Source organism: Acipenser ruthenus, chromosome 4 (assembly GCF_902713425.1).
Source record: "Acipenser ruthenus chromosome 4, fAciRut3.2 maternal haplotype, whole genome shotgun sequence".
NCBI classification, from domain to species: domain Eukaryota; kingdom Metazoa; phylum Chordata; class Actinopteri; order Acipenseriformes; family Acipenseridae; genus Acipenser; species Acipenser ruthenus.
The window spans coordinates 22,669,179-22,692,477 of record NC_081192.1 but is presented as its reverse complement, the minus strand read 5'-3'; the positions used below and the strand labels follow the sequence as shown (position 1 = coordinate 22,692,477).

The following is a 23,299-nucleotide window of genomic DNA, read 5'->3' as shown; positions in this document are numbered from 1 at the left end:
TGCACGGTTACAGAGTTAGGTACAAACTTGATGCATATTGTGTAAGAAGGAAACCCTTGAAAAGGGTCATGACAGCCATGGAAAGTAGTTTCTTACAGCTTGCATTGGATAAAACTTTGTATAAATACAACATTGGACATTCCTAGTTATTTTCTAGGATATCCAATAAGTGAAAGTAACTCTTTGCCACGATCTTCTGTAAAACACAGTGCAATGGCTAAGATACCCGATTTTAGTTAGTTTTATAATTGTAATTGGATGTTTTTTTCCTTCTTTTTTAAGTTCTAATAACAATTTGGAGTAAAAAGACTTTTGAGATTTAATCAAAAAATACAGCACCTGCTTTATTTTCCTGTTCTGTGGTGCCATTAAACCAAACTTAATGCTGTTGCTACTGCAGATATGTGTTTGGGGGGTGTTCTCTTATGACTAAGATACTTGATTGATTTGCGCCATAAAATGAAAACAACAAGGATCTTAAATGGGAGCATTTAAAAAAAAAAAAATCAAATCTACCCCTAAGAGTATTTTAACAGAACACACCTTTTTAATGTGAAACTCCTTCATGCAAGCCACCTACTTTTTTCTCTCTACCTGTCTCTTGATAGGTACAGCTATGAATTCCTTGTCTGGAATCAAAATCAAGCCGAGCAAAGAATCACAAAGTAATCAAATGTTTATTTACATTTTATTCCTGATTACATTTTCATCTTTTAAAAATTATTATTATTATTATTATTATTAATAATAATATTATTAATCTTTACCCCGGTATAAGGACATGTAGTCTTGGTTTTTCATACACTAGATGACAGTGACTGGACATATTCTATGACATTGTATATATCAGTATGACCTATATATATATACAGTGCCTTGCAAAAGTATTCAGACCCCTGACCAATTCTCTCATATTACTAAATTACAAATGGTACATTGAAATTTCGTTCTGTTTGATATTTTATTTTAAAACACTGAAACTCAAAATCAATTATTGTAAGGTGACATTGGTTATATGTTGGGAAATATTTTTAAGAAAAATAAAAAACTGAAATATCTTGCTTGCATAAGTATTCAACCCCCACACATTAATATTTGGTAGAGCCACCTTTCGCTACTATAACAGCTTTAAGTCTTTTGGGGTAAGTATGTACCAGCTTTGCACACAGTGTCGGAGTGATTTTGGCCCATTCTTCTTGGCAGATTTGCTCCAGGTTGTTCAGGTTGGTTGGACGACGCTTGTGGACCACAATTTTCAAATAGTGCCACAGATTCTCAATGGGATTGAGATCAGGACTTTGACTGGGCCACTGTAGGACATTCATCTTTTTGTTCTTGAGCCACTCCAATGTTGCTTTGGCCTTGTGCTTGGGATCATTGTCCTGCTGAAAGGTGAATTTCCTCCCAAGCTTCAGTTTTTTAGCAGACTGAAGCAGGTTCTCTTGCAGTATTTCCCTGTATTTTGCTCCATCCATTCTTCCTTCAATTTTAACAAGATGCCCAGTCCCTGCTGATGAGAAGCATCCCCACAGCATGATGCTGCCACCACCATACTTCACTGTAGGGATGGTGTGTCTTGAAGCATGGGCAGTGTTAGGTTTGCGCCACACATAGCGCTTTGAGTTTTGGCCAAAAAGCTCTATCTTGGTCTCATCTGACCACAAAACCTTTTCCCACATCGCAGCTGGGTCACTCTCATGCTTTCTGGCAAACTCCAGACGTGCTTTCAGATGGTACTTTTTGAGTAACGGCTTCTTTCTTGCCACCCTCCCATACAGGCCAGTGTTATGCAGAGCTCTTGAATGGTTGACTGGTGCACCATTACTCCACTCCCAGCCACTGAACTCTGTAGCTCCTTCAAAGTGATTGTTGGCCTCTCTGTGGCTTCTCTCACAAGTCTCCTTCTTGTCTGAGCGCTGTTTTGAGGGACAGCCTTTTCTTGGCAGTGCCTGGGTGGTGTGATGCAGCTTCCACTTCCTGATTATTGATCCAACTGTGCTCACTGGGACATCCAAACACTTGGATATTATTTTGTACCCTTTTCCTAATCTATGCATTTGTATTACTTTATCTCTAACTTCTGCAGAATGCTCTTTGGTCTTCATTTTCCTTCAGACTCACAGCCCGACCAATGATCCTTCAACAGTGGGGTTTTTATCCAGAAAATGTGACAGCAACTTTAATGGTTCACAGGTGGAGGCCAATGGTAAGGTAATTGTGTCCTCGTTAGGGCAATTTCTTTCATCGGTGTAAACTGGGAGCTTCCACAGCACGGGTTGAATACTTATGCAAGCAAGATATTTCAGTTTTTTTATTTTTATTAAAAATATTTCCCAACATAAAACCAATGTCACCTTACAATAATTGATTTTGAGTTCCAGTGTTTTAAAATAAAATACCAAACAGAACAAAATTGCAATGTACCATTTGTAATTCAATAATATGAGAGAATTGGCCAGGGGTCTGAATACTTTTGCAAGGCACTGTATATATATATAATGATTTTCAAAGCATCGGTTATTCCTCCTATAAAAGAAATATAGTTTAACAAGCTGCCTGCAACTGGTTTGTTTATTCTGAGAATTCTAGTATCCGTTTCCAAAAATATTGTTTTATTTAGTTGTCTATTTTTATAGAGCATTTCTATATACATTTCCTCTCAGTAATGTAAAGTACTCATTTTCTGAAATGTGACATTTCAAAATCTAACATTAAATACTGTGCTACTATTATGGCTTCCAGTAGACTTTTGCAATATCATTTTGGTTTCTTTGATTACATGATGTTAAATAAAATATCTAAATTATATATAAGTTTTTGCTCAAAGAGCCAACTTCCCTCGTTTCGGTATGTTTAACATACCTTTGTCAAGGGAAAGGTGTTTGAAAACAAACATTGGAGGTATTTATAGGCTTTTGATGCCATGGTAACCACACATTTATTTCTCTTTAAATCTAAAGTCTTTGTGATGTCATTCACAATATAGCTAATGATGTAACAATGTTCCTTTCTATTGAAACATTCAGGCATCATGATACCTAGTTTAATTATCCATTTATTTTTCTTTATTCCTCTATGCTGTACATTATCTAATTTAATCCCTGGTGTGTCTGTTCCTTGTAAAGTGCTGAACTGTTGGTTCATTTACTTCTTTATTTCTTATATTTGATAGGTGGTTCTGTATTCTTTTATACAATGATGTACCTGTCTCCTACATATTTTATTTTATTACATTTTATGCAAGATATACCATATACAAAGTTGCAATCCTTGCATGACGGATTGCATCCTTGCAAGAGTGAATATTTATTTTCTTTATTTGTGATTTCACTTTTATCTTTACCAGTATATTTGCACACTTTACATGTGCTTTTACAGGTTTCAATTGATGTCTCAATCCGGAACCTTTGGCCATAGTTGTATGTACATGCCTGCAGATTACAATGGACTTCTATCAAAGTGCTCAGGGGTGCAACATTCCCTTTTGGCTATAAGTTTAACAAAAGGTTAATCATAGTAGTTTTTATGAAATAGTGGATTGTTATTTTGTAATAATGGTATTAGGGAATATGTGGAACTTGCTAACAGTAAAAGCAGAAGTTTTCATACAGAAGAGGCTATGAAATTCATTATTATGACTCCAAACTAGTCAACACCCTCCAGCATACAGTAGATTATCTGGAGCCAACATGGAGGACAAAGTCTCATACATTTTTTTTTTTTTTTTTAATTTAGTCGTCGCCAATTTTTTACCCCGGTTTTTCTCCCCAATTTAGCATGCCCAATTATTATCTGTATCCTCGGCTCACCGCTCGCAACCCCCCCCCCGCCGACTCGGGAAACGGAGGCTGGAACACGCGTCCTCTGAAACGTGCTTCTGCCAAGCCGTCATTTTTCGCACTGCAGATCCACAGCAATGCCACCAGACCTATAGTGCCGGAGGACAACACAGATCTGGCGGCTCCACTGCAGAACCACAGGCGCACTATCGGCCACAGGGGTCACTGATGCGCGGTGAGCCGTGGATTCCCCTGCCGACCTAAGCCCTCCCTACCCAGGCAGCGCTCAGCCAGTTATGCGCCGCCCCCTAGGAACTCCCGGTCACGGTCGACTGTGACATAGCCTGGATTCGAACCTGCGATCTCCAAGCTATAGGGCACATCCTGCACTCCGCGCGGAGCGCCTTTACTGGATGCGCCACTCGGGAGCCCCTAAAGTCTCATACCTTAATGCAATAACACTTCTTGCAAAAACCCCTCCAAGTATCTGCTTTAACACTGCCTCAAACCCACTGTCTGTTTCCACCTGCAAGGTTTGATTGATTGGTTTTTTCATGTGGTCACTTTGAGTCGTTGATTTTTGGGCACTTCCTTTCTGTATGCATCAAGGTTCTTCAAGATTCACTGCAGTTTACAGCATGAACTTCTGTGCAGTAGCCTGCTTCCATGTGTCACCATAACAATAGTCTTCACAATGCTTAGCACTCTTTGACAAAGAAAATATTGCAATATAATTTTTTTGTAATTGCATTCTTCCAAGAAGACATATCCTTACATTGGTAAATACTGACAATCATTAAAATAGTAGAGATGTTTAAAATAATGGCTCACTGTCGATAAAATAACACACCCGATGTTAATTTAAGTTACTGTATTATTGTATTATTATATACAGTTATTTTAACTGCTTTCGAGTTAGTGTGGCTTCAATGAATTGAAGAAAATAAAAGTGTTTCACTCTGCAAACTTGATAACCCTAAATTACACGGACAGTGCAAGAAACTAAAGCTCTGATACCAAAATCCAAGCCGAACAACTGGACAGAGCTCACATATATTCAGTATTTTCTCAAATTGCCTACAGTCAGAGCACAGTGCAGCGCCTCCTACAGCACGGAGGAGGGCAGGTGTTGGCTGAACAATAATACTGTACAGTAACGGTTAGAAATTAAAGTTACTGACGTAGTGCATAGACAAATGAAACATGGCAAAAAGTATTTACCTCCGTAGCCTCCGGCGATATTCTTAAATTAAAAGAAAGCACTGCAAGCACGTAGGGAAGCATGGTTAGGGTGCAGAATTACCGTGTGTATGCAGGCCTGCCAACGGGGGGTGGGGGGCAAAAGGGGCAATTGCCCAGGGGCCCGGCGATTTTAAGGGGCCCAGGCGGTGGGATAGATACGTATTTTTCATTTAAAATTAAGACTTGCAAAAAATAAATAAATAATCTGGTTTCCTGCTGCTGCTGCCCTGTGCAGAGCGCTGTAACAGCGCTGCCATAGATATACATAATAATACACTAGATGATACGTCACCGGCATTCCACTCTACACTGTGTTATAGCTGCTGCCCACCCCCTGCTATCTGCAGCTCTGATAGAAACTGTTCTTCTAAAAGGGCCATCTAGGCATCCAGACACATTCCCAATGACGGAAAAAGGAAGTTTCCAAATTCCATATTAAAATCAACAAAAAAAAAAAGTTGCTGACAGGGACTGGCTTGTGTGGAATGAAAGTGCAGAATCGCACTTTTGTTTCCCATGTAGATTATTCAGTTCAAATCCTGTTTCTTTTTAGAGATTTAGAGAGAAGACTTGCCCAAGGAACTGATATAAATTCACAGCTAAATAAAGAAACAGAAGCTAAAGCGAAGTACTAGAGAGATTTGCTAAACCGAATTTTGTCAGTGACTGTTCCTGGGTGAGAGAGGACTTGCTTTCAGGGGAACTTCAAATAAAATCGGAAAACAGCAATAGTGTTAATTTTCTTGGAATTATTGACTTGCTAAAGTGAGGCAATCTCAAGACAATGGAAAACGACTTCAAGCTCATTATCTTTCTGCAGACTAAATACTATTGGAAAGACAAAAATCTAAGTATTTTGCTGTGCTTGTCGATGCTACCCCTGATTCTTCTCACACAGAGCAAACTACGATCACCCTAAGATACGTTTTAGACAACAATACATGTTTTGTTATCAAAGAACGATTTCTGGAGTTTGTTGACTTCAACAAAAAAACTGGACGAGACATTGCTAACCTCATTATAACTGAACTGGGAAAACACAATATCCCATTGCAAGACTGCAGGGGTCAGTGGTACGACAGTGGTTTGAATATGGCTGGCAAGTATAATGGTGCTCAAGCCATTATTACTGAAATTAATCCTCTCGACACATTTTCTAATTGTGGGGCTCATAGCTTAAATTTGTTGTGGCTCAAATGCTGCTGAATGCTGTGATGATGTGATAACATTTTTTGGAATCATACAAAAAATCTAAACATCTTTTGCTCACAACCCTCAAGGATGGGAGATATTGCAAGAAAAAATTGGATGTTCATTGCACAATCTCTCTCAGACTAGATGGTTAGCTCGCGTGGAAAGTGTTAAACCAATTGCAAAACATTTGCCACTAATAAAATATGCAATTATCAAGTGCCAGGAACTAAATCTGTCTTCTAAGTGCAAAACAGAGCTAAAGGGAATTCAACGCTAGATACAGTAATGTATGTGTACTTTGATGGCAACAATATGGCTCAAAATATTGGTTGCCATAGAGCAACGCAATAAGGTTCTTCAGTCAAGACAGGCAACTCTTGACGTGGAAGTACAAAACATTGACAACTCGATTGAGGAGCTTAAAGAGTTACGTGATAAGTGGGAAACTCTTCTTTCAGAAGCCAAGCGTGCAGCAAGCCTTGTCAACAGACCTGCCAACCGAAACTGAAATCCCCGAGAAGCACACAAAAAAGAGAAAACAGTTTCACGATGAAACACCAGAAGTCCATTTGGGAGAAGTGAATGAGGAGGGGGATTTTAAAGTGAATGTTTACAAGCTTATTGACTGTGTAATCGGGTGCTCAACACAGCGGTTTGTCTTGGCCAAAGATATCAATAATTCTTTCAGCTTTTTGTGGTTATTTTTGGAATTCACTGATACTCAAATTGAAAACTCGTGTTCAGCTTTCTGCAGAGAATATGACAATGATGTATCCACGGACATCATCGATGAGGTGAAACAAATGAAAGCAATTTATAAGGCAAACTTTGGAAGTGCACCTCTCAAACCACTAGAACTGTTAAATAAACTTCATGAGCTTAAGTTGGAATGTCACTGTAGCTCTGCGGCTTTTCTGTACCATACCTGTCACTGTTTCTGAAGCCGAAAGATCTTTTAGCAAAATGAAGCAAATCAAAAGCGTACAAAGATCAACAATCGGACAAGAAAAACTCAATGGTCTTGCTCTTCTTGCTTTTGAGCACGATCTTGCCAGGTCATTGAACTTTCAAGACATAATTGATGATTTTGCTGCAAAAAAATCCAGAAGAGTTGCATTTTAGGACCCCTTCCCCATATTATGTGAGTATTTTACCTTTTTAAATACCTGTTTTATTTTATTGTTGGTCATATTCAGTTACATTTTGTATATTTTTTCATTAGTTTTTTTGATTGTTTATTTTTAGATTACACATCATGAATCACGATTTGGTGTTTAATTAGCCTAATTGATGTTTTGTGTGTTTTCTTTGAGCTTTGTGCTTCCACAACATACGCATATTGGGTTCTAATGTGTTATTTAGGATAAAAAGTAGTGTCGTAACCCTCAGCCGTCCCTTTCTAGGGGGGCCTTTGACTGTTCTGCCCTGGGGCCCGGAATTGCTGTCGGCAGGCCTGTGCATATGTACTATGTTAAACCTCTATATATAGAAACAAGCTTAGTTTTATCATGCTTTCTGTTTTTGGGGACCCTTTCTTTTAGATTATGTTTTGGTTTGTTTTCACTGTACCCAGTGTCTGTTTTCGCTACACTAGTATTACATTGTAATGTTTACTTTCCTTCGGGAAATTCTAAATTTTGACTGTCTGCGTTGCGAATCCATTTATAATGAGATGCAAACTCCGATCTCACCTGTATAATGAACAGTAATTTATGATGTTCGTAAACTTGCGGTGAAATTACGATAATTGTTCACGAAAAAGAGCTGCTAAGTAAATTACATGCCGAAGTTTCAGAACTCTGCGATAAGTGGTTTCCGACAAGGTGTTTGTAAATTGTCCAACATTCGTTGTAAAATCCAATATGGCTGCCAAACCATGTGACCAATCGCGTTCATTCAGCTGTGGACATTAGTTCCAATTGGCGTCTACAACTCTGTGAAATTTCAAGAGTTTTCGTGCAACGGTTTTCATTTTATGCAACTTTTAAGATTTTGTTGGCGAAAAGAAAAATAATAATAATCTTAACAACAATAGGCTTCCCAGTCATGGGCTTGGATGCCTAATAATAATAATAATCAGGGCTTGAATTTCATTTTTGTGTGCTGGGGGGATTTTCCCCCTATGCTGCAGCCCAAATTTTAGGGGGGAATGGCAAAAAAAAGGCACTTTTGCATATACAAAACTATATATATTTTACTACATCATCATTCACACTGGTGTTGCTTTAAAATAAGCTGCTTTCAGGAGACCTAACAGCTGTTCTTCACTGTGAGACAGAGCACTCTCCATTGCTTTTGCCATTGCCTGATGTGAAGTTTTTGCAAGCAGCAGAAGAAAAAGGTGCTTTTCTTTTTAACCAGCGTTCCATTTATTAGTTTTTTTTTTTAACTATTTCCACACAACTCTATTTCCACAAAATGCCCTTTCATATTATGTATTGCAATAGGATCAGGCATACTCTACGTGGTAGAGATGAGAATATATGTACTGCTATATATACTGTATTCATGTAATCATAGATGGTTAAAAAAAACAAAACAATGCACCTCAATATGAAATGAACATTTGGGGGGGGGGGGGGGGGGGGGGTGAGCTTCAGTCTAGCTGCTTCAATGACGGAGCAATAGACTCAAAACGAAACCTAAGCTGTGAACCCTGTCACATGAGGAGAGGCTTAACTTCAGGCAATCGTAGTTCCGGCTAGGGCTGCGTCCCAAACCATTCCCTTGCACCCTACACCCTTCAACAAGTGTACACTTCGCGTGACATTTTACTGACGTCACAGAGTGTGCACTTGGGTGAGCGAGGGAGTAGGGTGGAGCTAAAAGCATTAAATGGGACGCACTTCAGCATCATCATTCAGAGCCTTTACCTTTGACTAAGGCTAACTCGTTGCCTTCCCTTCAGGGGCAGAAGTACTATGCAAATGTGTCAGATGCGGCTGCACATAAATATAACGTAAATGTAGTTAGCTAGGAAATTGTAGATATTAAGTTATACTAGCAAATAATTTGTGAAATGTATGTTGTGTTGAGTCGCTTAGCTAATAAAATGAATATTTTTAAATCTATGATCACGATTTAACTACATGATTAGAAAGTGCAGAGAAAAATCTTTTCAGTACATATAGATTGCTGGAATTAATTATCTATCAATTAATTAATTAATTAACTAGATAGGTAGCTACAAAACTAGGAGATGATATAAACGAGCAATATATTTCAAAATTATTATTATTTTTTTTTTATGAAATATAAGGACAGAGGAAGAGACCCTAAAACTGATCCAGCTGCGTGCGGCAAATTATGTCCACTTCACGGGGAAAAGAAACGCGCAAAGCTGGGCTGGGAGTGACATTTGAAACTTTTATGTAGCCTGCACACTTATCATTTCCATTATATGTTTTTGCAGTGATTAATAAATTAGTGTAGAACCTTTAGCCAGTTCGCAGTGACACAGAATATAAAGCAAAATATATTACCTATTGGATTTAAAGTAAAAAAGATATCTTATGATTTAAAATATTATTTAAAACAAACAAAAAAAAAAACGTAAATATTAGGCTACATTATTAAGTACGTATGTTCGTAAGATGTGGCAAAGTTTGCATTTTATTAACCGATATCAAAGTTTTTCAAATTATTTCAAAGTTTAAAAATAACCATATACATGTAAAATGTTCTAAATATGTCTTGTTTGCTCAGTAGGGTAATAGCGTGGCGAAGACATCTCCTACTTTCCGAAATCCTTGCCACAGTTCTTTGGAACAGGAATAGTGCACATGCTACAGCCATTCTTCCAAACTACAATCTGACAACAAAAGATTGCGTAGCTTCTTGCTTAGTCAAAGGTAAAGGGGCTGAATGATGATGCTGAAGTGCGTCCCATTTAACGCTTTTAGCTCGACCCTACACCCTACTCCCTCGCTCACCCAAGTGCACACTCTGTGACGTCAGTAAAACGTCACGTGAAGTGTACACTTGTCGAAGGGTGTAGGGTGCAAGGGAATGGTTTAGGATGCAGCATAGGAGTACTGCATACACACACTGAATATGTCTTTGTCTTTGGAAAGCCCCGAGTCTGTACAGGTAGGTGGCTTTTACGGTACCTGAGTAATATGTGCATAACCTTATTAATTGTTCTATAATAACTGGTATGCAGCCACCCTCTGCTGTTGTACTACCTTGAATTGCACTGCATGCTATTCTGAATTCTACTTGTATATGTAATACTCAGTGCCGCATAGCAGCCTCACAGTTAGTCAAGCTACAAAACATGGAGAACCAGATCAGGTTTAATTCAGAAGTCTAGACAGAATCTTTAAAAAGAAAATAAGTTTGCCTTGATTCATTTTTTATCTTGATTATTCTTGTTGACCTATAGCACTGCCCTTACAAATGCATTCTTTTAACTAATCATAATCACTTTTACAATTTTCAGCAGTTTGGTTCTGAGTAATAGCTTTTTTTCTTCTTCCTTTAATCCCTTGTATAGTACTGACTGCTTGATCATGTGATCACTTTTGTCAATATCTCCTTCCATTCTGTTCTAATCCTTAAATAGTGAGTCATTGTGTGCCTGATTAAAGTCTCATTGTTAAAGGGCAAGTTGTGTCTAGTCAGACTTTCAGGGGAAAAAAAGTTTAAAGCTTACATATAATACATTATTGTACCTTGACCATAGTATTTCATTATGTATGCTTGCTTTTTCACTTAAGAAAGCCACCACTTGCTTCTACCTTTTAAGATTCTGCTTCTGAGCTTTCACTGTAAGACGTTTCAGCAGATAGCAATAATACCTGCAATACTTTACACTTTTCTCTATTAAATGTCATATGCCATGTGTCTGCCCAGTTCTGAATGCTGTCTAGATCATTTTGAATGACCTTTGCTGCTGCAACAGTGTTTGCCACTCCTCCTATTTTTGTGTCGTCTGCAAATTTAAATTTAAATTTAAATTTGCTTACTATACCAGAATCTAAATCATTAATATAGATTAGGAATAGCAGAGGGCCTAATACTGATCCCTGTGGTACACCACTGGTTACCTCGTTCCATTTTGAGGCTTCTCCTCTAATCAGTACTTTCTGTTTTCTACATGTTAACCACTCCCTAATCCATGTGCATGCATTTCCTTGAATCCCTACTGCGTTCAGTTTGAGAATTAATCTTTTATGCAGAACTTTGTCAAAAGCTTTCTGGAAATCTAAATAAACCATGCCGTATGCTTTGCAATTATCCATTGTCAATGTTGCATCCTCAAAAAAGTCAAGCAGGTTAGTTAGACACGATCTCCCTTTCCTAAAACCATGCTGACTGTCTCCCAGGATATTGTTACCATATAGGTAATTTTGGATCTTATTATAGTTTCCATAAGTTTCCATATAATAGAAGTCAGGCTTATTGGTCTGCAGTTACCTGGTTTGGTTTTGTCTCCCTTTTTGGGGATCGGTATTACGTTTGCTATTTTCCAGTCTGTCGGTACAACCCCTGTGTCAAGAGACTGTTGCATGATCTTGGTTAGCGGTTTGTAAATAACTTCTTTCATTACTTTGAGTACTATTGGGAGGATCTCATCCGGCCCAGGGGATTTGTTTATTTTAAGAGCTCCTAATCCCTTTAACACTTCTGCCTCTGTTATGCTAAAGTTATTTAAAACTGGATAGGAAGAGGTCGACATGTGGGGCATGTTGTCCGTGTCCTCCTTTGTAAAAACCTGTGAAAAGTAATTATTCAATATATTTGCTATTTTTTTTTCTTCATCTATGATTTTGCCATTTGTGTCTCTTAGACATTTAAGTTAGAGTATCTCTCAAGGCTTTATAGAAAACCGTGCGTAATAAAACGTAATCTGAGGTATCTGATGTAAACTATTTCAGCTAAATTACTTGCTCTCAATTTGTTTTATTGTTTTGTTACCCTTTGCTTTGCCTTATCCATGGTATATTGATTATTATAAAATATATTTGTCATTCTTTCCAATGAAGTTGACATCATTTTGTTGTTTCTGGTAACTTGTTTCTTAGCCAAGTTGCTACTATATTTGCTCGAAATAGTGCCCGGGTGCTTATTTTCTCAATCTTCTCTTTACCTTGGAGATGCCAGTTGGCCACTGTGAAATCATCGATGCAGCTCCATAAGACTGACCTCTGACTAACTTGATACTGCCATTTCATGTGACTGACCTCTGACAGGAAACAGATCTTCATTCGTTCGCAACCACCAAATGCAGCCGATAACAGTATCACTTCACAATGAGTGAGAAACCTAAACTTAATTAATCGCTCAATTGGCTTGAAATTTCAAGTTATTCTGGATATTACTGAACTTTCAGCGCCTCCTATCAAAGGACAAAGCCATTGGTGCACTGGACACAGTTTGTTAACTTTTTTTGCAATTTAGCACGTCATATTATGCAGTAACCAAGAACTAAAAGTACAGTCAACAGTTTGTGCACAGTTTGTGGTTGGATTTTTCTGTAAAAATAATGCTGTGGTTATTGCATTGATTATTCTTGTTTCAAAATACTGGTTGACCAGAGAGTTACCTTTGCTGATGAGGCATGTGCTTCAGTCCAACTATGCAAGTTGTACTGAGTTTGTACAGTACTATAATACGTACATTCTGTACTTTATAACGTGTTTAAATTGGCAGAAGTTGAAACTCTGTATTCTAATTGATTCCTTCACAACAGTTCTTTGCACAGCCACAGGTGAATGTAGTAGTTTAATTGGTTTGGGGATTGTTTAAGTGTTTAATTGTTTGATGGGAAAGTGGCCAGGTGGTAATTGAATGATTGAGTGTCAATTACCCCTGGTCACACACTATAAAAATAACAAAGGAATTAATGTTTGGTGTGGGTTGTGTAGGAGTGTGGCGCTGAGAAGGAGTGAAGTAGAGTGAAATGAGAGAGAAAGGTACCGTGATAGCTATGTTGGGTGCAGTTCTGGTGTCTGGGTCAACTGTTTAAGGGAGCAAACCAGCCTTGGTTGTGGGCTTTACCACAATGTGTATGTGTGTGTGTGTATATATATATATATATATATATATATATATATATATATATATATATATATATATATATATATATATATGTAAAGGGTGGGCAATGATATGAAAATTGTATATCATATCGTGCAAGTATTTCGATAGATAATATCGAAGTCTTCCAAAACACAGAAATATAATAACACAATTGCAATATGAAATATATATATATATATACCATATTACTTCAATTTGGCGTTTATTTTAAATTGATCAAAATGACTGCGGCCTTTAAACGAGGCACTGATTATACGAGGGTGGCCTTTATTAATAATACTATGCTTTACAAACGCTGCAATATTTTATTAAATGATTTAAGGCATTTTAGAAACGGCTCCATGAGAGGCTCCGTTCTGCTGCACTATACTCTTGTGTTTTTTAGGGGCTTGAATACAGTACATTTACTGACAGTTAACAAGAGCCTGTTAGGTGGGAGTTGGGAGGTCAGGGGGGGTACTGTAGCAGCGAATCAGGAGTGTGTATTGGTTGCTATGGGGCGGGACAAGAAGAGGAGAGAGAAAGGTAGTTGAGTGTGATGCAGTTGTTTTTCTTAACGAAAAATATTACCTCTGAATATCGGTTTATATATAATTGTACAGGACTGAGTAAAATTCCAATTGATTAAAAAACAAAACAACTAAACCCCCTACAAGAGGATATCTTCAGCCAGCTTTCGGATAGCGCTTAGATTGACCGGCAAAGCTCTAAGTTCCTCTGAGTTTAAGTTTTCACCATCCAAGCTGACGACGAGGTAAACAGACAGCCCTTGTTTTATCCTCTGCTGTGTTGGCACTGAACTCTGCTGGGAAAAAAAGGGACTTGGAGGACTGCTGTGCTGTAAGTAGTTCATCTTGGGTTGTCTGTCGGGACTGTAATATAAAATAACATTTGCTTACTAAGGTGGGTGTACATTAGTTTGTATTACATGCTGGATTGAGGTTGCAGTCTCTTTGGGGTGTCATTTACATAGGCAGAGTTGCGTATTTCTTTATTTTTTGAGCAGTGGTAGAAAAAAATACCTTTACGTTTCTTTATTGAGAGCGGCATTTATTCAAGGGCGGCGTCTATTAAAAAGCTGATATCTGAGTGAGGCGTTAATTCGAGGGCGCCGTTAATTCAGAGTAATACGGTATATATTGTGAGACAGGGAGCAGAGAAAGTGTAGTCCTGGGGAGCACAGGACTACACCTCCCAGAAGGTCACAGGCTGAAAAGCCTTAATTGTATTACTGTTTGATTTAATTATTATTGGTTTACTGTTTTGGCAGTTGGCGTCATTATTGTAAATTGAGGTCAGCTGCCAAGTATAAAAGGAGAGCAGCCAGTCTGCTCAGGACTGCTGAGTATAGTAAGGTTCCTGGAAAGTGTGTAGTTAGAGCTAGGATTTTGTTTGTGTTTTCTTTATTTTTGTATAATTAAAAGTGCACGTCAGCGGTAAACTCTCAAGTACAGTGCTCCCTCGCTATAAGGCTTTCGGTTATAACACGCCTCGGATATAACAACTGGGTGGAAACCAATCAAATAGCAAATCAACCTCTATTCAATTTAACCACACTCACCTGGTACTAATCACACACTACCTCACCTAATTGAAACACCACCTTATAATGTTACTTAATGTAGTTAATTTAAAATTGCTTATATTTGGTAGCATTTTGCTACCCAAAACTCTTAATTTGCTACTGGTTTTTTTTATGCAGTAGCATTTTTATGCAGTAGATACCTTACGCTTTAGTTTATATGACGACACTGAGTGAACACATACATAATTACCGGTATTAGTTTTTTTTAAACACATACATTATTAGTATCTTTCATAAAGTGGGAAACGATTGCTAATAGAGCTTCCCGATTTGTAGGTGACTGAGGTTTGTACCGCCCCATGTAGATACGCGCGAGGCTCACAATGCAAATCTTATTGCACAGTAGAGTACAAATACCTACAGTACTGTACCAGAACAACGTGAATACAATTTCATAGTATGAAGTTTTTTTATAGACCAAAAGTAAAATTAAATAACTGTGGAAAACACTTATGATTTTATAAGATAACAGGCAATGACCTAACAGGATATTGTGTTTATTCAGTGTCTATGGAGAATGGCGGCTCCGGTTTTGTTATAATGTTAACCCTGGTTTCACCCTCGCTAAAAATGAACACGTAATAGGAAGATAATTATTTCTTTATCAAAATTCTGACTACAAAAAAATAAATAGGAGCAAATAGCTAGCTATAACATTACGATGTTGCAAGTAACAACTTCCTTGTTTTATCAGTACGAATAACAGAGAAATGCAATCTTGAGGTGCACTAATTTATCTATGTTTTCTTTTTATAATAGATTATCACTACCTTGTGTACTTCTGTTTAACTAGTGAAACATGTTCTTTAACAAACAATGTTATATATATATATATATATATATATATATATATATATATATATATATATATAATGATTTCCATTACACGAGAGTAGATGTTAAAACTTCATGCAACGGCAAACTATAACTTCCACACATAGCTAACTAATGTCACTGTTTATTTTATTCTGTTATTACTTCTTAGTTAATTTCTTCTAATTGACAACAGAACTGGCAGAAGGCACAGGTGTCTTTGTCCATCAAATCAACAGTACAAAGGTCACTCTTGAAATCAGGACTTAAAGGATGTGTTGCAGTAAGAATACCTCTGTTAAAAAAGGGGAACAAGACTAAAAGACTAAATATGCACAAAAACACAGAAACTGGACTATGAAACAATGGTCAAAGGTGCTTTGGACTGTTGATGGATGGACAACATCACCTGTGCCTTCTGCCAGTTCTGTTGTCAATTCAACGCATGTCTTCTTTCTATTACTTAAGGGTATTATCTTCAAGTATTGCTCATCCTTATTAGACATCTTTTTGGGTCTTCCAGTCCTGGGTTTGTCAATTACAGATGTTTGTACTTGTTGATTATGCTTCGGATACCACACCTTGAAAATCAAGTGATGCGAGCTATTTCACTCAATGTTTTTTCTTCTTTATGCAAGTCAAGGTTGTTATAATAGTAGAAAACACTAGTGGAGGCTTGAATGCATCAGAATAGAAAAATGCAACATGTCTAAGACAATATTTTGCACATTTTAATTCCTAAAAAACAGTTTCTCCATAATATAGATTTAAAATACAGTTACTGACTTACCAGAACAGTGATAACTTGACAGAATGACAGTTTTGAACGACCCTTAGGTAATGTTGGATGTGATGTATACAGGTTCATAATTGTGGGGAAATGAAACAGGCACCATTACAGATTTTTTACAAAGGGTTCTCCCAAAACACCCACAACATCTCTCCCACTGGCTATGCATACTGTACATAGCCTGCTAACACAAGACATCTGCCAGACACAACAACAGTACATTTTTTATTGTGTATCTTATATACTGCACAGCAGTACATATTTAACTACTGTTAGAGAGGCATGGGTTTAAATTTAAAACAGCCCATGTGTAAAAAAACCCCCAAAAAACCCACATATAATCAATCGCATTCATCAATATTACCTCCAAGTCCATATAGTTACAAATATACTATAAGTGGCAAGATATGTTCTGGTTGCTAGGCTACTCGTGCCGTACATCTGAAATTACAATTAGTTGCCTAATGCAGTTTGACTCATTTGAGTATAGGGAACAATGTTCCTCATCTTTATAATAAAGTATTTATTTATCTTGATGAAGTATAACCGGAGCATACAAACAGCAAAGCATATATCATGTACAAAAGCATTACATTTGCATTTCAGGAATCTGTGCTGGTACAGTGTGCTGGTTGACATTCTAAATTCTTGGTTTTTTGTAAGCAAGGCTTGTTTTTAGCTTGATCTTTCAAGGGGTGGCAGATGAAATCAAGTATCCGGATTAATTATTTAGAGTAGCTCAGTGGGAACCTATTCTTAGTAAAAAGAAAAAAAAATAGAATTGTCAGGATAACAGGAGTGAATATATGACCGCATGGATATATTTACAATAACATTAATTACTTAAATATGTATATGTGTACTGAATATACAACTAGGCCCAGAAAAAAAAAAAAACATTACCTGTATATGGATTATATATTTTTTTTTATAAGGCAATTGGCATTCACTTTCATTTGAGATTCCAAATCCTGTTATCCTGCGATAACTCAACACGTTAACAGTTTGTCTAAACAAATCTCAAGAGTACATTGAAAGCAGCAACTGCAACCTGTTGCCAAAATGACCAATTACAGGCAGTAGCTTGGTTACTGCTCTAACAAATGGATTTGTCTGAGTGCTTGTTTTTTATTATGAGGATAGTGTCAGAGCAGAAGCAACAGTTGACTGATTCTTTTTAAAAACCTTAAAACAAGGAATGACCAAATCACTTGTCATATAAGAGCTACTGTATAATTTATTCGGAAACAACAGTTTCCCTCACTAGTATATTATTGTATACAATTAAGACACTTGTTAGACTGTTATCACTGTGTACAGTACACCTGTTTCACCCCATAGTAAGCGGATATAGACCTAGTTTTGATCTCGATTTCGATCTAGGCATGTCGGTCTTAACAATGCGCTCGATTATCATATATCCTCATTTTCACCCACATTCACACGCACTTATAGACATAAACAGTTATTAATGACAACAAATATGGTTTAATTACAAAAAAAAAAAGTAAAATACACTAGTAGCATTAACGTCCTCTCAACATAGCTCACACACTTACCATGGGTAAAACCATAGCAACGAGCCACTGATTGGCTAGAGAGAGATGAGAGATTAGAAGATGTGCCAATCCCGTACTAGCGTGACGTTTACTTTTCTGTTTGTTTATTTTTCAGTAATATTTTGTACGAAATTACGAATAAATATAGTCACTGTAGTCACATTAAAAATTGCAGCAAATCCAAAAAAAATGCAGTTTAGTTTCGGTTTCTGCAATAAATTTGCCTTCTCAATTTTGAAATTGATGAGAAAAATAATAAATGGATGGCAAAGTGCAAGCATTGCCACATAAAGGTGTCAGAAGCGTGGGGAACGTCTTCCTTAAGGTAAGCCAGTTATTTTACATGTGTACAGCTTGTATGTAAAGCTAGCGAACACAATATTTCAGCTTGCTTTCTAGTTATTAGATAACCCTGATTAAATTAGGAAACAGTTTACCATTTTAAAGACAAGCTCAGTGGTCAGATCTCAGAAATATTATAAATGCAGAGAAGCGCCCAATATGAAATTTAATGTCACTAAAGCTGTGTTTGCTGTATAGTGTTAAACATATGAAATAAATACTATTGCTTTTATTGAAAACTTTTTTGAGCAATTAAACGTTTAAAGCAGCAGTTCTAATACTGTTGTAAAAATGTCTACAATACCGGTACGATAATCTGGTTATACCAGCGTCTTCTGCTAATCCACTGTGAAAAATGTATCAAGTAAGCACAATTCTTCAGCCGATTCATAATTTTATATCATGCTGTGGTCCAGTGGTTAAAGAATGGGGCTTGTAACCAGGAGGTCCCCGGTTCAAATCCCACCTCAGCCACTGACTCGTGTGACCCTGAGCAAGTCACTTAACCTCCTTGTGCTCCGTCTTTCGGGTGAGATGTAATTGTAAGTGACTCTGCAGCTGATGGATAGTTCACACACCCGAGTTTCTATAAGTCGCCTTGGATAAAGGCGTCTTCTAAGTAAACAAATAATAATGCTTATATCAATAGTAGTAGTCGTAGTAATAATATTTTTTAAAGTGAATGCATTGTATTGCTTTATTATTTCTGATGTGAAAAATTAAGTAATTTTTGAAGCACAATCCTATTTGTGTATGTGAAAACATGAGAATAGAATTATTGAAGCCTATGAGCCATTGAATATTACTTTCTATGTAGTTTACATATATACTGGTCTCGGTCTCAACATATCCGGTCTCGGTCTTGGTCTTGGTCTCAACATATCCGGCCTAGGTCTTGGTCTCAAAATTTTGGTCTTGACTACATCACTGATAAGTAATAGAGGTATAGTTCAGGTACAATTTATTTATGGTTTATATGGGGTAAATGGACAGGAAAACCCAGACTGAAAAAAATCAGACTGAAACCCCAAAACATCTAAGGTTTTGTTTTAGTTTCTATGATTTTAAAAAGGTGCACCATGAAGCAATAGTTGTGTTGGAAACCGTGCAAACTCACACATCAGTGTATTATTTATGCTGAATTAAATTGGCTAGTGATATCATACATGTTCTTCTTGCTATCTAAATGGCATCGTACCTCTTGTCTTTTCAAAATATGCATTGAGAAGGGTTCACCTGAAAATTGCTTGCTGTCCTGAGACACCAAATAATTTTCACAGAACGTGGAGTTAGTTGCTCTGGCAGTTACATTCCTTATGAAATTGTTTTTTCAGTTTTTTTTTTATTTTTATTTCAGACTCCGTCAGTGTCACTGTAAGAATCGGGATTTGACGCAGTTGCATTACAAAAACAAAAACAAATATATACAAATATCAAATGCTGGTTAAATATTGAAGACCTCCATCTCTGCTTCCGTTCATAGTGTGTTCCAGGAGCCCATCTTGCCAGCTGTCATGCAGGAACTTGCATACACAACAGTACCAGAGATTAATATATTTTCTGTTTTATTTTCTCGGCAAGTGCTTGATTGCAGTGTTTTTTATTGAGGTTGAGTACATGCAGTAACCAGCATCTTAGACCAGGAATTATCTGCTTCTGAGGCATTCTGTTTTTTAGGCCTTTTCTCAGAACACTCTCTAATTCATAGAGGGAATATCAATAACTAGCACTACAAATTTACATTACAGTCCATTTCATGACTGAACATCCGATATAGCCTTCAGTAGCATTTATAATAAAAACTAATAGGAGAATGTGGCAGGATGTAGGAGAGGCTTTCACCCATCAGGGGAGAGATAATTGTTGATGTTGATCATGATACCACGTGTGGTTTTGTAAATGGTAAATATTGTATTTCTTTAAGGGGGTACAGTCTGTGTAAACTGTCCTTGAAAATCATTAATGTTAATAGAAGCACTTGAAATGTATAGCTCATGCAGCAAATGACTTCTACCTCAAATGAATGCTGGTAGGTATCACCATTAGTGTTTGCCTACTATGCAGTAGCATAGTAACCGCTTTAATTTCAGGTCCTAAATATAGTGCTCCTTCAATAAAGCATACAATTAACAAAATAATTCTAGTCTTACCTAAGACTAGAATTAATTTAAGAGACATTGACAACATGTGAGTCATTGGGAAAACAATAGGTTACTTACCGTAACCCTGGTTCCCTGAAAGGGAAGATGACCACCACAACATACTTATAGGATATGCCTGCCTATTGGTAGGTATTCACGGAGCTCTTTATATCAGAGCTGCCGATAGGCCCCTTCCTGGAGTGACACCCTCGGTCCCGCCCACCGAGGGATTAAACAGTCAACTCACGGAAGCCATGATCTCTTCACCCCCGTGAGGGCGACTGATGCGACCTTGCTGGGTGGTGGTCGTCTTCTCTTTCAGGGAACCAGGGTTACGGTAACCTAACGTTCCCTTTCAATTCGAAGACGACCGCCACAACATACTTATGAGAAAGTATACAAAAGCATTCGCGAGGGAGAAGGGACGGCAGCACATGAGGGACGCATCATGACTGCATAACCCAAGGGTTAGCGGTGCGAGCTTGCAACCTCAAGGACCCTTGTGCCTAATGAAGGCAAAGATGGATCTACCACATTAAGGCGGTAGAAGCAGTGTAGAATAGTGGATAGGGCTCTGTACTCCTGACCGGAGGGTCATGGGTTCAATCCCAGGTGGGGGACACTGCTGCTGTACCCTTGAGCAAGGTACTTTACCTAGATTGCTCCAGTAAAAACCCAACTGTATAAATGTGTAATTGTATGTAAAAAAAAAATATAACGTAATTGTTGTAAAAATAATGTGATATCTTGTAACAATTGTAAGTCGCCCTGGATAAGGGCATCTGCTAAGAAATAAATAATAAGGAGGGGGCATGCCGGCACTATCATATGCAGTCGAGACTGTATCCACAATCCAGTGTGACAGTCACTGTTTTGGGTCTGTATACCGTGACAGACAAAGAGCTGGTCAGAATGTTGCAGAGCTCTTGTCCTATCTACATAGCACCTCAATGCCCGCACCGGGCACAGGAAGTTCAATCTCCTATCCTGCTCCAAAGAAAACGGAGGTGGATGGAAAGCCTCCAGTTCCACAGACTGGTTCATGTGGAAGGCTGTGATCACCTTAGGGAGGGAAGCAGGGTTTGTACGCTGCCATCGTCCTAAATATGCATACAGGAGCTGTGCACCTCCGCTTTGTCTTTCAGGGTTTTCCGTGCTGCCGTTCGGTCTCTCCTTAGCTCCTTGTATGTTTTCAAAGTGTGTAGACGCTATCCTGGTTGCAGGGGATGAGGGTATTGAACTACCTCGACGACTGGTTGATTTGTTCCCAGTCACGAGAGGGCAGTGGCCCACATGGTGATTGTGACAGAGCATCTGGATGTTTTCGTGACCCCTCGGAAGGGAGTTAGGTCCCATGCGGAATTGTAGCACATAACCGGTGTACACGGTGGTGAGCAGCCCGGCGTCTGAGGTGCAAGCGCGCCAATATTGCAGCTGGTGTGTTGTGAAGGGGTGGGTCTGAGGCTGCAAGCCTTCAGGGCCCCTGCTGGGGCTGCTGAGGTTGGGGTGGAGTACGCTGAGGCAGCTGCCTCGGGCGACGGCCCAGGTACTGCGTCATAGAACGCTGTTGCGTGAACGCACCACGCCCTGCGTTCCCCCTGCCTTGCGGGAGGGCACGATTTCCTGCTGCCGCTGTGGACTGCAGGCAGTTCCTCAGGTCACCCAGTGGAGCCGTGGGGACTGGGACCGATCGGTAGATGGTACATGCCTGGGGAGGTTGCCGACGGTTCAACCTGCCCCGCGCTGGAGCACGGGGAGGGAGCAGCGCGGCCACTTGTCAAGATGCCTTGTGTTCTCAATGTGAGCGTTGCAGGATCTCCTCCACAGCGGCCCAAAGGTATGCCGCTGACAGTTTGACCCTAGCCAGCCTATTGCGAAGCACCCAGGGCTGAAAAGCTGCACAGATGTCACAAAAAGCCTTGTCTCCGAGGGCCAAAGTGTGCACCAAGCACCGTGTGCACCAATGCACCGAAGTACCAAGGACTGAGCATGCACCAAGGTACCGAAGCACTGAGGGGCAGCTCATTCAGCAGTGCCTACCCTGACCTCGTGTAGTCACACACCTGGTCAGTGCGCAGCATGTACTAGGGAGACACACGGGCTGAAGCCGTGGCGGGTGACTGAAAAACAATAGGGTTTTTGTTCTTTTTTTTTTTTGAAGGTTCGACACACCAGGCTAGAACACAGGCTAGAACACGGCCCCAGTGGAGGCTAGAACATGGCCCTGGTGGAGGAAAACACGGCTGACTGGTGGTTGTTGTGTTTTTTTTTAAACTGCACTGCAGCTAATTCACAGCACAACAAGGGCAAAGCGTTGTTGCGCGACAGGGTGGACACGCAACAACAACAGTACACAATATATATTCATTTAAATTTCGTCCAACTGAGCGCACGGCAGCCGGCGAAATTGCTCAACAGCAGGGGTAAAGCAAAGCCTAGCCCCGGTGGAAGAACTGCGTTCTCCCCAAGAGTGTAGACTAGAAAAGACAACACACTCACTCTTTTAAATCAAAACTGCACAGGCAGTCGCTCACATATGACAGACAGTAAAGAAAAGGCAGACTGCAACGCAAGCAAGCAGGCTGCTGAGGAAAGGAGAAAAAAGAGACTTTGAATTGGAGCAGCTGATTCAGCACGAATGCAGGGGAACTACAGTCGACTTGGAAAAGCTCTTTCAAAACACACTCAGTTAAACACAGAAGTCTTACCTTACCGTAGGTGAGAGACAAAAGAGATCATGGGTTCTGTGAGTTGACTGCTTAATCCCTCCGTGGGCGGGACCGAGGGCATCACTCCAGGAAGGGGCCTAT

General features: G+C 38.9%; 1 protein-coding gene across 9 annotated transcripts in view; it reads left to right on the top strand.

Annotated features, from left to right (window-relative positions):
• The window catches only part of LOC117400196 (catenin delta-2-like), a 366,132-nt gene that overhangs the window by 209,790 nt on the left and 133,043 nt on the right, over nucleotides 1-23,299 (top strand). Inside the window, exon 10 of one of the 9 annotated variants that reach the window (XM_059022198.1) lies at nucleotides 609-665. The exons of the other annotated variants lie outside the window; for them this stretch is intronic. Within the exon in view, the coding sequence (XP_058878181.1) occupies nucleotides 609-665 (57 nt within the window). The remainder of the gene's footprint in view (nucleotides 1-608; nucleotides 666-23,299) is intronic. 9 annotated transcript variants of the gene reach the window in all.